The 18,726-nt window shown below is 42.4% G+C and overlaps 3 protein-coding genes across 3 annotated transcripts in view; 2 read left to right on the top strand and 1 right to left on the bottom strand.

Annotated features, from left to right (window-relative positions):
* LOC135337778 (dnaJ homolog subfamily C member 13-like) overlaps positions 1–18,724 on the bottom strand; it is a 36,553-nt gene extending 17,829 nt beyond the window's left edge. Inside the window, exons 1-23 of the mRNA XM_064533762.1 lie at positions 18,556–18,724; positions 18,215–18,290; positions 17,346–17,495; positions 16,869–16,913; positions 16,442–16,498; positions 16,240–16,326; positions 15,954–16,007; positions 15,611–15,693; positions 15,157–15,280; positions 14,608–14,703; positions 14,092–14,183; positions 13,290–13,539; positions 12,655–12,827; positions 12,203–12,410; positions 11,829–11,902; positions 11,322–11,460; positions 10,863–11,060; positions 10,405–10,500; positions 9,893–10,105; positions 9,432–9,491; positions 9,287–9,371; positions 8,843–9,060; positions 247–446 (exon numbers count right to left, since the gene is read on the bottom strand). Of these exons, the coding sequence (XP_064389832.1) occupies positions 247–446; positions 8,843–9,060; positions 9,287–9,371; positions 9,432–9,491; positions 9,893–10,105; positions 10,405–10,500; positions 10,863–11,060; positions 11,322–11,460; positions 11,829–11,902; positions 12,203–12,410; positions 12,655–12,827; positions 13,290–13,539; positions 14,092–14,183; positions 14,608–14,703; positions 15,157–15,280; positions 15,611–15,693; positions 15,954–16,007; positions 16,240–16,326; positions 16,442–16,498; positions 16,869–16,913; positions 17,346–17,495; positions 18,215–18,290; positions 18,556–18,614 (2,837 nt within the window). The 5' untranslated portion in view covers positions 18,615–18,724. The remainder of the gene's footprint in view (positions 1–246; positions 447–8,842; positions 9,061–9,286; positions 9,372–9,431; positions 9,492–9,892; positions 10,106–10,404; positions 10,501–10,862; positions 11,061–11,321; positions 11,461–11,828; positions 11,903–12,202; positions 12,411–12,654; positions 12,828–13,289; positions 13,540–14,091; positions 14,184–14,607; positions 14,704–15,156; positions 15,281–15,610; positions 15,694–15,953; positions 16,008–16,239; positions 16,327–16,441; positions 16,499–16,868; positions 16,914–17,345; positions 17,496–18,214; positions 18,291–18,555) is intronic.
* On the top strand, positions 943–2,820 carry LOC135337796 (uncharacterized). The gene is made up of 4 exons (XM_064533787.1): positions 943–1,051; positions 1,108–1,491; positions 1,544–2,192; positions 2,357–2,820. The coding sequence occupies exons 1-4, from the start codon at positions 998–1,000 to the stop codon at positions 2,695–2,697; spliced, it is 1,428 nt and encodes a 475-aa protein (XP_064389857.1). The 5' UTR covers positions 943–997; the 3' UTR covers positions 2,698–2,820.
* Positions 5,629–8,606, top strand: LOC135337788 (laminin subunit alpha-5-like). The gene is made up of 3 exons (XM_064533777.1): positions 5,629–7,811; positions 7,878–8,030; positions 8,230–8,606. Exons 1-3 carry the CDS (start codon positions 5,684–5,686, stop codon positions 8,523–8,525), a joined length of 2,577 nt encoding a protein of 858 aa, XP_064389847.1. The 5' UTR covers positions 5,629–5,683; the 3' UTR covers positions 8,526–8,606.
* Positions 18,725–18,726: the final 2 nt, after the last annotated feature.

The raw sequence follows: 18,726 nt of genomic DNA, 5'->3' as shown, positions 1-18,726 counted from the left end.
CGTTCAATTGGAGACGGATCGGCCTGGGATCGAGGCTACATGTATGCATGCCTAGACGAAGGGATGTGATTGAAAGGTCACACACATTGCCTCAAGCAATGCTAAAATACACTCTAAAGCACTCTTATTTTAAGGACTCCAAATAAATGTATATAGACATGTACACAGACATATACACACTGCATACATGTATACACCGTATACATGCATGTGCACTGTATAGTTCAAAACCAATGGCACGCCTACCTGTCCAGATCAGGTGATGCTTCTATGGCCAGACTCTGTAATGGTACGTGTGCCCGTGAGGTGTGCAGGTGAGCCAGAGTGACCAGGTCCACCAACACTCGGATACCGTTGGCATCCAGGAACAACTTGACGTTGGTCTTGTGATGGAGGAGCTTGTCAATGAACATCAGGAGGCGGTCCCTCTCCGTCTTGTCCACACACTGTCATGTGAGTGTCATGTGAGATTCACAATGTATACATAATTGAAAGCTGTAACAACAAATATAACTTATAGAGTACCATAGAATTAAAAGCCTAATTATGATGTCACAGACCCTCCTCATGCTCTTAAATGAAAGGCCTGCTAATGCAATTATGGATATTGAGTACCATAGAAAAGCCAATGCTGAAGTCACAAGCACATGCATAGACTAAAGTCACAAGCACATGCATAGACTAAAGTCTATTGTGTTGAGTTTGACCTTCATAAAGTTGTCATAACTTTGTCATACTTTACTGAAATTATTCAAAGTTTCATATACCATTGGATTCCTTGTTAAAAAGCGCTTCTATCTATATGCTGTAGAGCTGGTAAGCTCCAACCAGCTAAAAGTTAGCATTTACATGTAGAAGTCCCAGGCATACATGTCCACCAAATAAAGCATAAATGAAGCCATAATTGACCACATAACTTCCTGGGTCGAACTCAACACAAATAGACTTTAGCATATAAAACTAGAGTTAGAGTGTGACACTTTCTACACAGAGAAAAATGAGATATACACTGCAAAGTTTAGTGGTCTTCATCTGCACAAGTGTCATTTCAGTGAGATTCAAAGCATATGTAGACTACCTTTACAAAAATTATATGCACGTGTGCAGATAAGATGTGAATACATGCTGAGTGTAAACCTAGTCGACTATACCAACCCAACTGGACTGTGTGCAGAATGTGATAGATCACTCAATACAAGTAACCCTGAAGAAACTGTACCAGTGTGTTGTGATGAATTTCCTTACAAATCTGGAAACTGTGACAACACAGGAGAGGAGAGATGTGACACCAGGTTCCGTTGGACCATCAGACCATTCGGTACATCATTGGAGACTAGACCTAACTCAAATTACTACTTCACTGATTGTGCCCTGTCCCCCAGCACTTGCCCACTCAGTGAAATTAGTACAACCTTCAGTCAAGGTCCAGCAGCAATCCTCGGGGTAACACCCAATCCTCTACTTGTCTCAAACCAACAATTTTTTTGGGTAGTAAGTTCGTTTTTGTTATACAGCACCTAACATTTATAAATGCTTTGAATAGGGCCGAATACAGTTCTTCATAGAAGCTGTGGACAGTGGACTCCCGAACATAATAGACAGTCTGTTGATTAACCTGGACAACCTCCAACTTGGAGCAAACTTCACAGAGGAGATGACGTTCACTGGATTCCACAACATATCTCACATGACCATGAGTTTCAGAGTCGAGTGCTCTCCTGGTTTCTGTGGGCATGGCTGTTCGACTACACTTCAGAACAATCCCCTAGTGGCGACATGCCAAGCTGATGGCACTATAACGTGTAACGATAAACGATTTAACCCTTCACCTCTAGTAGCCTCTAACGACTGCCTCTACAACGTGGACACAACAAAAAGCTGTTCGACATGCTTATTGAAATTCTACGACCCAGCAACCAACTGCACCCATTGTCTACCAGGCTGGGACATCACCTCTGACTGCACTAGTTGTCTACCTGGAGGGGACACAGCAAGACTCTGTCAAACTTGCATGGATAGTTTTAACCCTAATGCCACTGAGTGTGTGGCTAACTATGATCTAAGCACTACATGCTCATCGTGTCTGCCTGGTATCATTGGCGGAGTGGTCGGAGCTGTGTTTACTGTTGTCCTGGCAACGATTGTGGTGATTCTACTCCGGAGAAGAGGCAACAACGATAGTAAAGTCTCAGGTAAAGTTCATTTTAACTTGTGCATGGCTCATCAATATATACACGCGTATCTAAAATTGAGTTTCAAATTCACACATGCCATGCATCAGTAAGGAAGGTGAACACACATAATTCTAGATAAGCAGTTTTTACTACCACAATAACAACTATATACACAATTACAGAATCTGTCACATTGGCACTAGGAGAGAGATCACAAGCCCCAACCCTTGAAAGTGAAGCTATACCACTACAGCCCAACCCACTGCATTGTGTCAGTACTAATGTTGACAACACTGCTGAATATGAGATAGTGGAGAAACCTATTAAAATGAAACAGAACCCGGTTTATGATGCTACTATACAGAGTGATGCTACTACACAGAGTGATGATGCTACTACACAGAGTGATGCTACACAGTCCGATGTGGTGTACGAAGTATTCAATGATGAACAGACTAGCCAGGTTGAGAATGAAGGGATGGAAGTAACTGAGAGTCAACAGTATGATTACATTCAGATATGAACTGCTGACTACACATAGGGAATGTTAACAATGTTACCAAACGTTTGTACAGCAATGATTTGAGTTATATCCATGTTTAAGGGTTTTTGCAGCCAACGCATATGTTTTGGATTTTCTATAGGACATGGAGATGCTGATCGCAAGCTTAGATTTAGCTATAATTATTATGAAAGATCGTAAATTTTTAGCAAGAACTACATACAAATATTGAATTTACTGCAAATCGGCCAAAATTAGGAACCCTATAAACACAGAGAAAACCTGAAAATGCTAAAATTACTACATAGTAACCTTAAGGTATATTTGCATGCGAATGAGCTAAATGAGCAGAAAATTTAACTGTTGCTATATTGTATATCTACATGTAACTTTTGCAATCTGGCAATGATCATGATGTCATATAAATACTAGCATACGCAGGTCTTTGTAATCTTATTTTGTAGCCACCATTGTGAACGTATAGAGTAAATATCCCACAATGAAAATTTACACAACCAATTAACACACCCTCACTTATAGAATAAACACACTGCTAAGTGGGATACTGAAATCACAGCTATAGAGAGAACACACACATACATGTCATGTAAACTAAACTAGCACGCAGATTTTAAACAAGAAATTCAGAATGGAGAACAAACAGAAAAGTCTGGCAGTCTTAATTTGTGCAAGCATCCTCACAGTGAGTTTTCCAATGTGAAAGAATGAAAGCCATTAAAATTAAAATGTGTACAGATACAGATAAGATGTGAGTACATGCTGAGTGTAAACCTAGTCAACTATACCAACCCAACTGGACTGTGTGCAGAATGTGATAGACCACTCAATACAAGTAACCCTGAAGGAACTGTACCAGTGTGCTGTGATGACCTTCCTTACAAATCTAGCAACTGTAACAACACAGGAGAGGAGAGATGTGACACCAGGTTCCGTTGGACTATCAGACCATTCGGTGCATCATTGAATACTAGACCTAACTCAAATTACGACTTCACTGATTGTCAAGTGTCCCCCAATACTTGCCCACTCAGTGAAATTAGTACAACATTTGGTCAAGGTCCAATGGGTCTCCTCGGGGTATATGCTAATCCTCTAACAGTTACAAGGGGTATATCCATATGGACCGTAAGTTTTTAAAATGGTACTGCTTACCCACTATCCACGCATGTACAGTGCATCCAGCTTAGAGAGTAGATTACCACAAATTTGTGAGTAGCTGTACTTAAATGTAAATATCTTTCGATTGAAACATTTCTAAGAAATGGTGTTAATACCAATGTGTAGGTGAATGAATAAGCTACATCATACTCAAAAAGTTTCCATGGAAACATAAGATGGTGAGTTTGTGGTGATTAATAGAACAACAACAAATTGTTATAGTAGGTAATCGGTTAGAGTATATATATATAATAAAACAGTAATCTTGTACAGCTAAGGTCCTAGACTTCATCAAATAATTGTTCAATGGTTTAAGTATCCTGACCATCCCTTTATGGGTCTTGCATAATTATGTTCAGAGTGTTTATAATTCATGATTTACTGGTTTTTAGGTACACTTTTGGTTAGAGTAATATCTTCTGAAAATTTTATAGCTTAGCTTTAAAACTTCTCTGGTAAGTTTACAAATAAATGGGCTAAATTTTGATACCAAGAACATCCTCTACTCTTATTCCATTGTTGAGATAACACTGAAAACCTACATATTCTACCTTTTTGATGACGTGTTTGCTCATGAATTATTCATGAGTTTTTATTTTTTGTTTTTGTGAGAAAGGAAGATATTGTTTCTATTATTTTATGTGTCTATACTGTTGCACTACTCATAAGTAACTATTACAGCGCTTGCTAGCTATCAGTACGCTAACTAGAAGGCAAAAATTTACCACAAAGATCGTGTGGTCACTGCCGATTTTAGTCGTCAAATATTAGACAAAGAAAGACTCTAACAAGAACTAAACAGTGACCTACTAGCAGTTTATGATATTCCTGAGGGTGGCTCGAAGAGTTCTTGCTCCTATCTATCTACAAACTGAAGAAAAATGCCATAGTTTACTAGCTAGTCAGCTATTTTTCCATATTTTTCTACTTCTATACGAGCTAACTCGATGACTGTTCATTGTTTCGAAGAAATTGTTTCGAGCCGCCCTGCCCCTTTCCTCCTTTAAATAGATAATTGCCTTACTGGCAGAGAGCATGCAATATATAGCATATAAAATGACGACTAGTGTATACAGTCAAGACAAGCTTGATTTACTATTGATAATTACTGCATGGGCGAACACTGCATCGTAACCTTAAAGTGTCATTGGTTTTTGTGGTTTTGATGTCATCAAAACAGTAGAAAATAGTAAATTATGTAGCTTTTCAGTGTTATCTCAGCAATGGAATAAGCATATAGGATATTCTTGGTATCAAAATGTAGCCCATTTATCTGTAAACTTACTACAGAAATTTGAAAGCTAAACTATTAATTTTTTAAAAGTTATTACTCTAACCAAAAGTGTACCTGAAAACCAGTAAATCATGAATTATAGACACTGTGAACATATGTAAGACCCATAAAGAGATGGTCAGGATACCTAAACCATTGAACAACTATGTGATGAAGTCTAGGACCTTAGCTGTACAAGGTTACTGTTTTATTACTCTAACCGATTAGAGTTTGTGCCAGTAAGTCCACATGCAAGCTAGGGGGGTACTCACTATAACAATTTGCTGTTGTTCTATTAATCACCACAAACCCACCATCTTATGTTTCCATGGAAACATTTTTGAGTATGTTGTAGTTTGGTCATTCACCTACACATTGGTATTAACATCATTTCTTAGAAATATTCCAATCGAAAGATATTTACATTTAAGTACAGCTACTCACAAATTTGTGGTAATCTACTCTCTAAGCTGGATGCACTGTACATTATTGTAGGGAAGAATACAGTTCTTCATAGAAGCCGTGGACAGTGGACTCCCGAACATAATAGACAGTATGTTGATTAACCTGGATAACCTCCAACTTGGAGCAGACTTCACAGAGGAGATGACGTTCACTGGATTCCACAACATATCTCACATGACCATGAGTTTCAGAGTAGAGTGCTCTCCTGGTTTCTGTGGGCATGGCTGTTCGACCACACTTTATAACAATCCACGAGTGGCGATATGTCAAGCTGATGGTACTATAACGTGTATTGACAACCGGCTTGACCCTTCATCTCTTGTAGCCTGTAACGACTGCCTCTACAACCTGAATATTGCTACAGGATGTTCTACATGCTTATTAGATGCATTTGACCCAAACACCAACTGTACATCCTGTACTAACACCAAATATGACACAACCGATAACTGTGAATCATGCGTGGACTCTACATTCAGTCCTCTCGATGGCTGCACATCATGTTTGTTGGAATTCTATGACTCACAAACAAACTGCACTCAGTGTCTACCCAACAGAGATCCCTCTACCGACTGCACTCAGTGTTTACCCAACAGAGATCCCTCTACCGACTGCACCCAATGCCTACCCAACAGAGATCCCTCTACCGACTGCAACCAGTGCCTACCCAACAGAGATCCCTCTACCAACTGCACACAGTGCCTACCCAACAGAGATCCCTCTACCGACTGCACACAGTGCCTACCCAACAGAGATCCCTCTACCGCCTGCACTCAGTGTCTACCCAACAGAGATCCCTCTACCGACTGCACTCAGTGTCTACCCAACAGAGATCCCTCTACTGACTGCATTCAGTGTCTACCCAACAGAGACCCCTCTACCGACTGCACCCAGTGCCTACCCAACAGAGATCCCTCTACCGACTGCATCCAGTGCCTACCCAACAGAGATCCCTCTACCAACTGCACCCAGTGCCTACCCAACAGAGACCCCTCTACCGACTGCACCCAGTGCCTACCCAACAGAGATCCCTCTACCGACTGCACCCAGTGCCTACCCAACAGAGATCCCTCTACCAACTGCACCCAGTGCCTACCCAACAGAGATCCTTCTACCAACTGCACCCAGTGTCTACCCAACAGAGATCCCTCTACCGACTGCACCCAGTGTCTACCAGGCTGGGACATCATCTCGGACTGTACTAGTTGCCTACTCAACAGAGATCCCTCTACCAACTGCACCCAGTGTCTACCCAACAGAGATCCCTCTACCGACTGCACCCAGTGTCTACCAGGCTGGGACATCATCTCGGACTGTACTAGTTGCCTACCCAACAGAGATCCCTCTACCAACTGCACCCAGTGTCTACCCAACAGAGATCCCTCTACTGACTGCATTCAGTGTCTACCCAACAGAGATCCCTCTACCGACTGCACCCAGTGTCTACCAGGCTGGGACATCATCTCGGACTGTACTAGTTGCCTACTCAACAGAGATCCCTCTACCAACTGCACCCAGTGTCTACCCAACAGAGATCCCTCTACCGACTGCACCCAGTGTCTACCAGGCTGGGACATCATCTCGGACTGTACTAGTTGCCTACCCAACAGAGATCCCTCTACCAACTGCACCCAGTGTCTACCCAACAGAGATCCCTCTACCGACTGCACCCAGTGTCTACCCAACAGAGATCCCTCTACCGACTGCACCCAGTGCCTACCCAACAGAGATCCCTCTACCAACTGCACCCAGTGTCTACCCAACAGAGATCCCTCTACCAACTGCACCCAGTGCCTACCCAACAGAGATCCCTCTACCAACTGCACCCAGTGTCTACCCAACAGAGATCCCTCTACTGACTGCACCCAGTGTCTACCAGGCTGGGACATCACCTCAGACTGTACTAGTTGCCTACCCAACAGAGACCCAGTCACCAACTGCTCCATCTGCCTACAACCAGACAGGTTCACTGACACAGACTGCAGTGTGTGTGCTCTACCAGGAGGGGACCCAACCAGACTCTGTCAAACTTGCTTGGATAATTTTAATCCAAATTGCACTGAGTGTGTGGCTAACTACGATCTAAACACCACATGCTCATCTTGTCTCCCTGGTTACGATAGACTCAGTGGGTGTACAGTGTGTCTCCTGGGCCGAAAAATATCAACCAGGTGCACTACATGTCTGTCAGGATTCTCAGGCACCAATTGTGAGCCTGGTGAGTGATACATGTATATAACCAAATTTGAAATTTAATTTGTGTCAATTTGTGTCCCATGCATAGATACTGACTTTGATGTAAGCTCGGATCTAGTCCGTGGCATTGTTGGGGGAGTGGTTGGAGCTTTGTTGATTGTCGTCTTGGTTACTATTGTGGTCATTGCACTCACTGTTCGTACCAAAAGAAGAGGTAACAAGGACAACAACGTCGTTATAGGTAAACCAATCAACTAACGTACACTGTTTTTTTGTGAGTCTTTCGTTTGTAATCGACAGATTCTCGCATTCAAAACCCGGTATAAGGTATATGAAGTGAACATTGTATCATTGCAATGAAGCATATTGGCCCAAAATTAGTACCATGTAACTACACTCATGAAAAATTGGCTCATAATGAATATACAACGCTCTTATAGATACCAGAATATCGGAAGTGAGATCACAAGCCTCTACCCTTGAAAATGAAGCAATACCACTACAGCCTAACCCACTGTATGGTGTGCGTACCACTCCTGGTTATGAGATAGTGGAGACACTTATTAAAATGAAGCAGAACCCGGTTTATGCTACTACTACACAGAGTGATGATGCTACACAGGTACAGTCCGATGTGGTGTACGAAGTATTCAATGATGAACAGACTAGCCAGGTTGAGAATGAAGGGATGGAAGTAACTGAAAGCCAACAGTATGATTACATTCAGATGAACTGACTGACTATACACACAGGGAATGTTAACAATCTTACCCAAACATTTGTTTAGAGAAAGTGATTTGAGTCACGTGCATGTTAATATAACACACACAATTTTACTTAACTTTTAGCTAAATTAATGAGCGATCGACAAAAATCGAAAGCTGGCGCCAAAGGAAAGTATTGCATGCAATATAAGGAGCAGCTATCCGCCAAGTTTTTAAAGAGTTAAGGCCAGTATAGTAAAACCTACATTCACTCCCAAAATGTGATTCATTGTCATATTATATTATACAGTTTAACCTCTTATTTCATCAATTATACACACCCACTCACCTGTTCCAGTTTCCGCGCTACAAACTCAGTGTCGTTGAATGGCCCAATCTCTTCGTAGCATTGTCCGTAGACAATGGCCATGGCCTGCAGACACATGGCCTTCATTGCTGGCTTGGGTGAGAGGAGGAACCGATGGTAGAGGTCATTAAAGAACACGTGAGGGTCCACAAACTTGGTGTCCCCTCCCTCGTCCAGTAGCAGTCGGAGGTAGTAGTTACCTGCAATAGACATATTGGCAGCTTATGCATGTCAGAACCAATTAGTGTATCAGGTGTGAGGGGGCAAATAATGCAAAAAAATTATAATCTCTAAAACAGATGGTCACATAGATTATGGGACTGCTCTCAGTTTTCACAAGCAGGTGCAGGTTTAATTCTTCGGCGAGTCATATGCATGACAGTGCTTTTTTAGCACTATGGTATTCAAAGTGTACGTGAGCTGTACCTATTTTGATCTCCTCCGAGAGGCACTCATAGCGGACCTCGAACTCGGTGTGATTCCAGGAGATCTCTAACTTCCCACTCAGGTCCTGCAGTTTGAGTCATGTGATTACCATTGAACGATCACATATGAGTCACATATAACTAACCTTATCAACGGTGAAAGATCGTATCTCATTCTCGAGTGCCTCCCTGAGCTCTTCTCTCGTCTGCAGGTAGAAGAGGCAAATTAAAGTATAAATGATTTTGATTGGTATCTTGATTGCTATACACATACATGTAAAAACCCCTGCTCTAGCGATAACCCTAGGGCTATTTAACAATGGCTGTAATAAATACTAGGTGACTTGCTAATACAGGTTGAAACACATGTATAGAGTTTGGTGACCTGCAAATACACAGACAGGTTTCATTATGCTCAACAAGCAATGAGTGCATCAAATGTTTCAGTTGCAGAAACACTGAGAGAACCACAACGTTAAAAAGGCTATGCTCTCCCGCTTTCTTGTTTCCAATCCTACAACTTTCAAATATTATTGTTCTGGATAATTACAGCTATTATTTTATCTTCATTGTACAGAAACCCAGGATTGCAGGCCCCTCCCCTAACCTTGTAGTTCCAGATGAGAGCGGAAGTGGCGTGGTCGCAGGCAAACTTGTGGTAGAATAATTTCCAGTTAGCCTCACTCTTGACGTTCTCTCGCCTCTTCCGCAGTGTGACAGGTCGCTGATTGGCCAGGTCCTTCTGTGGTTTAGGGCGAAGCCTGGACCGCCAGTGGATCAGAGCACCCTCCAACACACCGATACGACGCCGGGAGATGGTCTGGGGTGGTAGTGTGTGATCATGGGAAGTGTGTACTCATGAAAGCTCCTCATAACAAAACCGCACAAATTCACGAGTTAATGATACCATTAACAGATCATAATGAACTATAATCCTTCCTTATGCGAAAATTAATAATCCGCAAGTACTAATTCAGTACTAGTTACAGCTGTAGGTTGTTGATGGTGCTTTGCCAGTGTACATGTATAACTAACATGAAATGGCAGTTGAATTAATGCACAGAGAATATTATTATTACCTGTATAAATACATAAATAGCTAACTAAGCTGTAGCTCACTGTGACAGCCTTGAGGTTATCTCTGATGTGCATACGGTCAATCTCATCGTCTGACACGGTCTCGTCCGACTCCAGGAACTGCATCAGACCCAGTGGCTGCGAGGACGAGGCCAATAAGATACAGTACACACACACACATGTATTAGATCACTGAACTATGTACACTACCATGTTGAGTACTAGCTGTATTACTGCGAATGCTTACGACATAGCACTTGTAAGATCATAGCAAAAACCTATACTGGTACTTGTATGACACCACAATCCTTGCTTACCTGACGCAAAAGTTAGACAGTAAAAACAAATTATTCTACTGTTAAAAACAAGACTACAGTACATTGAACATAATTGTGTACAGCACCATTGAAATAACCATTTAGGCATTATCATTGACTGTGTCCTAAGCAAACCATCCAGTATCCTGAGCTACATGTAGAACCCTGAGTAATATTACTGACCAGTATCCTTCGCATGAGTTCAGTGGAAGTTTTGTTGCCGGTGATCCACAGGGAGACGAGATGTCTGCTGAGCTGGCGATGAGTGAGTAGGCGGTTGTCGGCACTAGAGGTGAATAGGGAGGTGTGGAGGTGGCGGGGGAGAGCACCCTCCGCTAAAGCCAGCTCCTGCATCTTGGTGGCCGTCTCCTCATCTCCTTCCTATCAGAGGGTAATGGTGGGTGTGATATATGCATTGCGACCTACATGTACTGTAGCATAACTCATCATTAGGTAGCTACAAATGCATGTACATGTACTTCAATGGTGATTGTCAAATTATGATTCATACATTCATTCATACTCCATTATTACATGTTAAAGTACAGACATCATTTCAGTGCTCGGTAAAATCAGAAGTACACCAATAATTCACTTCTTCAGTTAACACTCTTTACCCACTCAACACAGCCACCCCCTCACCTCAATGATGGACTTCATGATGAGACCTGCAGCCTTCACAATGGCAAGTGACGGGTGCTGGAACAACTTGAAGATGACGCGTCCCATCCCAGCGATCAACTCCAACACGAGGTCAAATTTGTCTCCATCCGTTGTCTCACTGCACAAAACATGTAGACCGTAAACTTTTGATTGTGAATTGCGAGCTTTCACATAGATCGCAATAGAAAGTGAGCATGTGCAGGCAATTTGCAGTAGTTAGAAACGCAATAGGGCTTGTAAATTGTCATTCGCAAACATTGAAACCAGATATACATGTGTACTTGTGTACATGTGTACGTACGCTATGCAGACAAGTTAAATTTGATCAACAGATCTTACTCTAGTGTGTAGTACGTACTAAATGTACAAATTAGGTATACTTTTACTTTTCACTTCAATTACTACTGCACACATTGCCATTTTTTATTATATGCAATCTATGTACTCTCTTTTACTGCATGCACATGCACACTGTATATACTGTACCTGTATGGAGGACAGATGGCAAATGTGAAGAAGTCCAGTACAGCGCTGATGATCAGAGCTCCAGTTCCCAGTCTCTACGTGTATAATAACACACAACAAACATCAACGATGATCGATTATCGACTAGAGCTATTGTCTGGAATATAGACAGTACAGTTACATAGGTACAAGCCATGCATGATGTAATGCTTCAATAGTGACAACCAGTCTGTGAGTGGAGAGATTGGTGAAACACACTTTTACTTTCTCCAGCTATCATAGTGTACATGCACCAATTAATATTCTCAGAAAAGCAGCTACATGTACAAATGTATGTGCACGCAGCTACATGTAAGTATCCTCCATGCTATCAGTATGTAGATACCACAACATACCACGTGGAGTTTGAGAGGTTCCAGCAGCAGCTCCAAGAAGCCGGTTGAAGAGAGGAGGGAACGTTTGTTCATTTGTTCCTGACGAATGTCAAAGTTGTCGTGCATGGGTTGCATGAGTGCACACAGGAAGTCCACACAAGCGTGACTGATCCCGTCGTCCTTGAGCTTGAGCGCCCTCACCACTTTCTTACCCACTATCTCCCTGAAGCTGTAGTGTGTGGGTGGGGGTGTGGTATACATGTGTACATGTAATTAGAGCTCTCTATGACCAATACGACTGTACGAAAGGCAAGTTTCTTTATAACATTGAACAAGCCCAAAAGTAAGCTAGCAAAAAACCAGCTCATGGTTTTGATCCATAATAGATAGAGTACAGTACAATCATAATTATTGTCTGAATGCTAAATCCTAAGGAAATTGTGCACAATATCGACTAACGAACTATAACTTACTTTGGTAGTGTAGTGAAAGCCTCAAAGCCGGCCTTAGAGGCGACCAATCGCCTGAGGGCGTGAAACTGCCCCTCTAGCTCAGATATGGAGACACTCCCTCTGCCATCCTCCCTGAGCAGCAGTGCTGTGAGAGCGCCATTGATGAGCTTCTCCTTGTTCTCGGCAAACAGACCCTGCGTGTGTGTATTGGGGGGAGGGTGGTACAGGTGGGTATGATAAGGTGAAAGGTTACATGTACGTACATGGACGAAGTTCGGTAATGGTTTCTTAGCAACAACATATTTGATAAGCAATATCTGACCACAAGAAGGCTGGTGGGGCGATGATGGCAAAAACATTAATTGCGATAGAACAAATTAGGGAGCACATAATATGCATGACCATAAATAGGATAGGTATGTACGCTACTCAAACACTGCATGTCCCCCCATTATCCATCAATAATAATTGCAGGGTACAGTAGCCCTCAAAGGTCATGCATGACACCTGGCAACAAGCCCGAGTGACCATCTGGTTATTTAACCCCCTCCCCTTGTAAAACCAGTGTACACACACTCGAGTTACGTTAGAGTTAAACTGTAGGAACATGCATGCACGGTAATTGCACGCTAACTACATGTATGTATAAAACACACATCCTGAGTGACTGCATGGTTGAGTCCGCTGTATCCCACGTTGGCATTGAACTTGCACACGGCCTCCGAGAACTTGATGCCCTGAGGCGTGTTGTAGATGTACTTGAGATACTGGCTCTCCACCTCCTCGTCTATGGGCAAGTGGAGTGGCCCGAGTCGCTGGCCTCGATCAGTGCGCTCCATCTTGACACAAATGTCACGGTTACCACTGGCACGCACACCGTCCAGGATAGAGCACAGGAGAGCATCTCTGTGACAGAAAAGAAATGCATAGTTCTGAAATCAATCTCCATGGAAGGTGATACGATACGTTCAATATGACACTCGCTGCAAATGTTTTCTGAAAATACATGTATGTAGACAATGTATGTTCAGTAACCAAGTTGACCAAATACTGAAATTCAATGATAAACTGTAAGACATCAATACAGCACTGACTAGTATCCTTGCATGGAAGGCAACCATGCATGCAAACATTGAGAACAGTCGTACATGCATGGTAAGATTATACCTGTAAACACCAACCAGCGCTTATTTCAGAATTTTTCCAAGAAGGCGCAAGATGCTGAAACCACAAATTTACATGTAGGGGGCTCGTGTACATGTATAATGTGTGGGCCATACCATGGTTCATAGTAATTCTAAGAGGGCCGGGGCAAATGCCCGTCTAATCCCCCTAAAATAAACCAGCTATATGTAACCCTTAGCTCCCATCACCTCTCAGTGGAAGAGTACATGTACATGCATGGTAAGACTATACATGCATGTACGTGTACACACCGACTGTAGTCCCTACCCTCACCTGTCAGTGGAAGAGTAGCGTCTCACGGCACCTGTGTTGTACTCTATGCTGAACCGCTGTGGGTCGTCGGCATACCGGACCAGAGCAAACACCTGCAAATATAAATACATGTACAATAAGCGATTGATTATAGCAATTATTAAATATACATGTCAGGGTGTCATATAGGATTTTGAAGTAGAGGGGGGAAATAAAAAAGTATTTTGCTAAAAAAAAGGTCAACTGTTATTTCAATACCCTTATAGTATGTAAAATTGCCAGCTATTAGTATAGTATGTAAAATTGCCAGCTCAGTCAGCAAAAAAGGGGGGGGAAATTGGAGATAGGGGGGGATATCCCCCCTTTCCCTCCCCCTGTATGACACCCTGCATGTACTGATCGAATGAGCCTTAATAGAATTAACAATGGGCTCTCTTTTGAAATACTTGTATCATAGTCTAATTATACGTACGTACACCACCTAAAGTTGAAGCATAGTTAACTGTAAGTACATGCATAGTATGTGTGTTGACGTACATCACAAAGAGGCTTGATGGTGGCTATTTGGTAAGTGGCAGGGTCCCTCTCAATCACACACGTCTCGGACAGGGCCAGTGTTCGCTGAACTGGATCCTGGGGGGGGGAGTGGTTAGTGACGCTAGCTCTGTTCTCATGCATTCACCTCTATACAGCACGTACAGTGAAATCACGAAAGGTAAAATATTAAACTAATACAACACTCCATGCAAGCACTTGAATATTACATGTATACTGTACGTCCAACCACTAAAATAGGGACACCTCAAAACAGAATACTTTATATAGGCCTCAAATTCAGCGGTTCCACTGTGTTCCCAAGAACAAAAGTGTAAAGAAACGTAGAATGGACGCAGCCAAGTGCTATTTTAGCCAAACTAACTAGAACACACATAAATTAATGACCTCTAATATCTCAGATCGACACTCCAGGGAACTGAGATTGGCATATAATTAACCTACTGCTCATCAACAAGAGGGATAGTTTACGAGGGAGAGGGAGCCAAAAAACATCAGCTATGTACAATGAACTGGTTGACATTCACTCACGTGGTGTCTAATGCAGTGCTTCTGAACTGTGAACTCTGTGAGGGAAGTGATGGAGTCGTCATCGCTATAGCGACCGAGCCTCTTCTCCAGGAAGTCCATGAGTGACATAGTGTCTCTGTGTACACTGCAACACAAAACAACGTCTATGCATAAACAGGCAGTCCATACATAAACAGGTAGCTAGTCCATACATAACCATACAATTGAATCACTCCGTCTATTGTGGCCTCCCTATAAGCAGGACATCCCCTCGTATATAAACACAGGGCTGGTTACAATAATAATACTCTAGCTCTGTGTAACACGTGTTTCAGCTTGTGTTTGCAGGCCACCTTATTATAGCCAAAGGTAACCGCTGACTGTGCATACAAGCACTTACATGTATACTAATAGACTAAGTGCTTTCCCCTTGTTAGTGTTTGTGCAATTTTAATGGACTCTATATATTACTCACGCGATGTGGTATCCCACGTTCTCCGTGCCTGCCACCTGAATAGCCCTCAACAACTCCTCCCTGTTCTCTACGAAGAACATGTGCTGCACGAGGGATGAGGGATTATGTAGGAACAGATCGAGTAACAATTTAGTGTCTCAAAATACCAGCTTGTACATGTATATGCATGTGCTTGCCTGCTCAGGCAACACACTATTAACTACATGTACGTACGGCACATGTATCAGCAGGAACCTAAGTACTGTACATGTGGATTGATTACCCCTACCTACGTGCGTACATGTCATTGTATACGTGCGTACATGTACCTACAGACAATGTACAGATGAGTGCTTTCTCTTACCAGTCTAGAGAAGTTTCCAGTGGCGAGTATAACACCTCCAGGGTGATCTGACACCTGTAGCCAGTTCCAGGAGAGAATACATAATACATTAATTTATGATGTACATGGCTCCAAAATGTCAAAATTTAATGGTGCTCAAATAGCTTTCATACCCATATACACCTACAATGAATATACTGTCATAATTATGAGTTGTTTGACCTCCCAAATACAGAATAGCCTGACTCTCTATAAATGGTGTTCCCACAAGGTACATGTACTATCAGTACAGAATATACGACATTACCTTGGAGATGAACTCGATGTCCTTGTAGTCATAGTCGGCCAGGTTGTGACCCGCCAAGTTGACCTGTGACACACAGTGCCGACGCACCTGTGAGGGGGCGGAATAATTACTCAAGCAGATAATTATTGTGTCACATGTAGTTTATCACTAGAGTATAAGCAAAGAAATTAACTTTGTAGCTGCAAATAGTTTGTAACCTTACCAAGAGCTGAATTTTGACTTTGGATTCACTCCAGTGGTACTTCGAAGCATCAAATTTCTGCATGTGCACAAACGAATGTATGTATATATAAGCATTGTAGTACAGACAGTATAATTATTAAGCTTATAAAGCGGTCACCCTTGGGGCATACCAACAGAAGCTGTAATAAAGAGGTGGTCTAGCTACTAACAGGAACACATCGATCTTGGCTCTCCTGTTCGCTCCTTTACCTCTGCCCGACACGTCACCTTGATACTAATTGCCTTCCCCATACATACAACAATTAACTCCTTCTTATATTAACCATGGTTGTACAATGTATTATAGAGGGTGATCTGCTTACAACGGTGCAATGCACGTTATGTAGCCCCATTAGCCTGGCTGTATTACGGAGGGTGACCACAATAGACACTTAACTAGCTCTCACCTTTTCTTTGAATCGTCCGGCATCACAAAACAATGGACTGAACCTCTGTGAGAATGAGTGTGTGTGTGTGTGTTCATAATACCTGGGGTGCAATACTTAATGCAGTGCTAGCAGTTATGTGGTTTCTGTTATTAGTACTACAGGAGACAGACAGACAAATGTTTGGGTCAATGAAGGGGGTAATGATAACGCCCACACACCCACAAATGCTGTGTGGGCTAGAAATAAGAAAGTAATTACAGTGACGTTAACCCTAAATATAGTTTGTGCAACAAAGGCTTTCTCAGAGGTACAGCTTTCGCAGAGGTACACTGTAGTAATGTCTTTGAACCCTTACCCCAAAAGTGAGAAGGGTTTACTGCAGTAACGATTATAGTATGTCAAAAGTAACTGCCACCACTCTACACTGACGCCTCTTGAGCTTCACCGCCCACCACCCCTCACACACACCCTCACCACACACACACACACACTCACGAGTGTCTCGGTGATGATGTCAGCACGATAGTCACTGGAGAAGGTCATCTGAGTGTTGCTACTGGCTCCCTTCTTCTTCCTCACAGTTATAAGAAACTCGTTAGTGGCCTTTGGACTAGGGGCAATCGCCACAAACTCATTGTATGCCCACTGGAGCGAGACAGACATTGGTAAATAAATACAATATCATATTCTGCTACCTGTGACCAACGCGAGGTCTCTTAGGATTAACAAAGAATGATCTGGTAATAAATACTATGGTGGAGTAAACCACATCTCACGATATGTTCATACATAATAACGTTACTATACCGAGTTAATTCTCTTATTGATTATAAAGGGTGATTCTCCAGTGTTACAAAGACAAGGCTGAAACCATGCAAGATCTGCACTCAGGCAAGGTTTGTACATGACACCTGCCATGAGATTATGACCTGCTCAGTAATGAACTCGAAAAAGAAGCCCTATACCTTCTACACTGTATATACAATTCTTGAGACCAACTCCGGCCCACATGCTTTTCACAAATCTCAACATTACTGGACATCCCCTGGACACGCCTACTTACAGAAGGGCACACACAACACCAGAGGAGGTCCGACATGCATGCACGAATCACTACAAGTTCAGTGTATTGACCAGGACATTATCACGTGACCGCAATGACATCAATGCACTGTACTCGTAGTGATTCATGCACGCATGTCGGACCTCCTCTGACACAACACACAGGGTAGGTGGAAGCTTCACGTTGTTTTGTGACTCTTGCATAGCCTCTAGAATACATACAGGATACATGTTGTCAACATTTCTGTTGAGATTAGCCCCGCCCCCAAATTCATGTTACTCTTGTAGCTATCTCGTCATACCTGGTTAGTGATTTCATGAGTGTTGGGATTGTACGTGGTTACAGCTGTGGTTCCTATGGAGAACACACGTTTGTACCTGCGTAAAAATAAAATAAATACAAGCAATATACAAGCAAATATACACGCATTGCAGCACCCAGCTAGCTAGCTACCAAGATATAATTCACACGGAAGCTTTATAAAGGCATGTTGACTGGTACAAAGGAGATCAGTTACATCTAAGCTTGATGCATGTGCTGTTAATGTTTTAGACAATGATGCAGCTAGTCAATGTATTATTCTGAATTTTATAGGGGTGAGATATAAATAATGTTGAGTGCTAGTGGTTGCATGCAACATACTTTCCTCTCCAGGAGTGCTTTGTGCAATAAAATTTAGCTCTGTCTTCATTTCCAGCCATCGTTGCAACCCCTTCTACATGCTATAGATCAGTACAGTCAAGACCCTTGCTTGTTTAGAAGCTATAGGCTAGCAATGAAATCATGTGATGGCTCTCAGATAAAGCTATCTTC

Source organism: Halichondria panicea, chromosome 6 (genome assembly GCF_963675165.1).
Source record: "Halichondria panicea chromosome 6, odHalPani1.1, whole genome shotgun sequence".
Lineage (NCBI taxonomy): Eukaryota > Metazoa > Porifera > Demospongiae > Suberitida > Halichondriidae > Halichondria > Halichondria panicea.
This window is presented reverse-complemented; position numbering and strand designations above follow the sequence as displayed.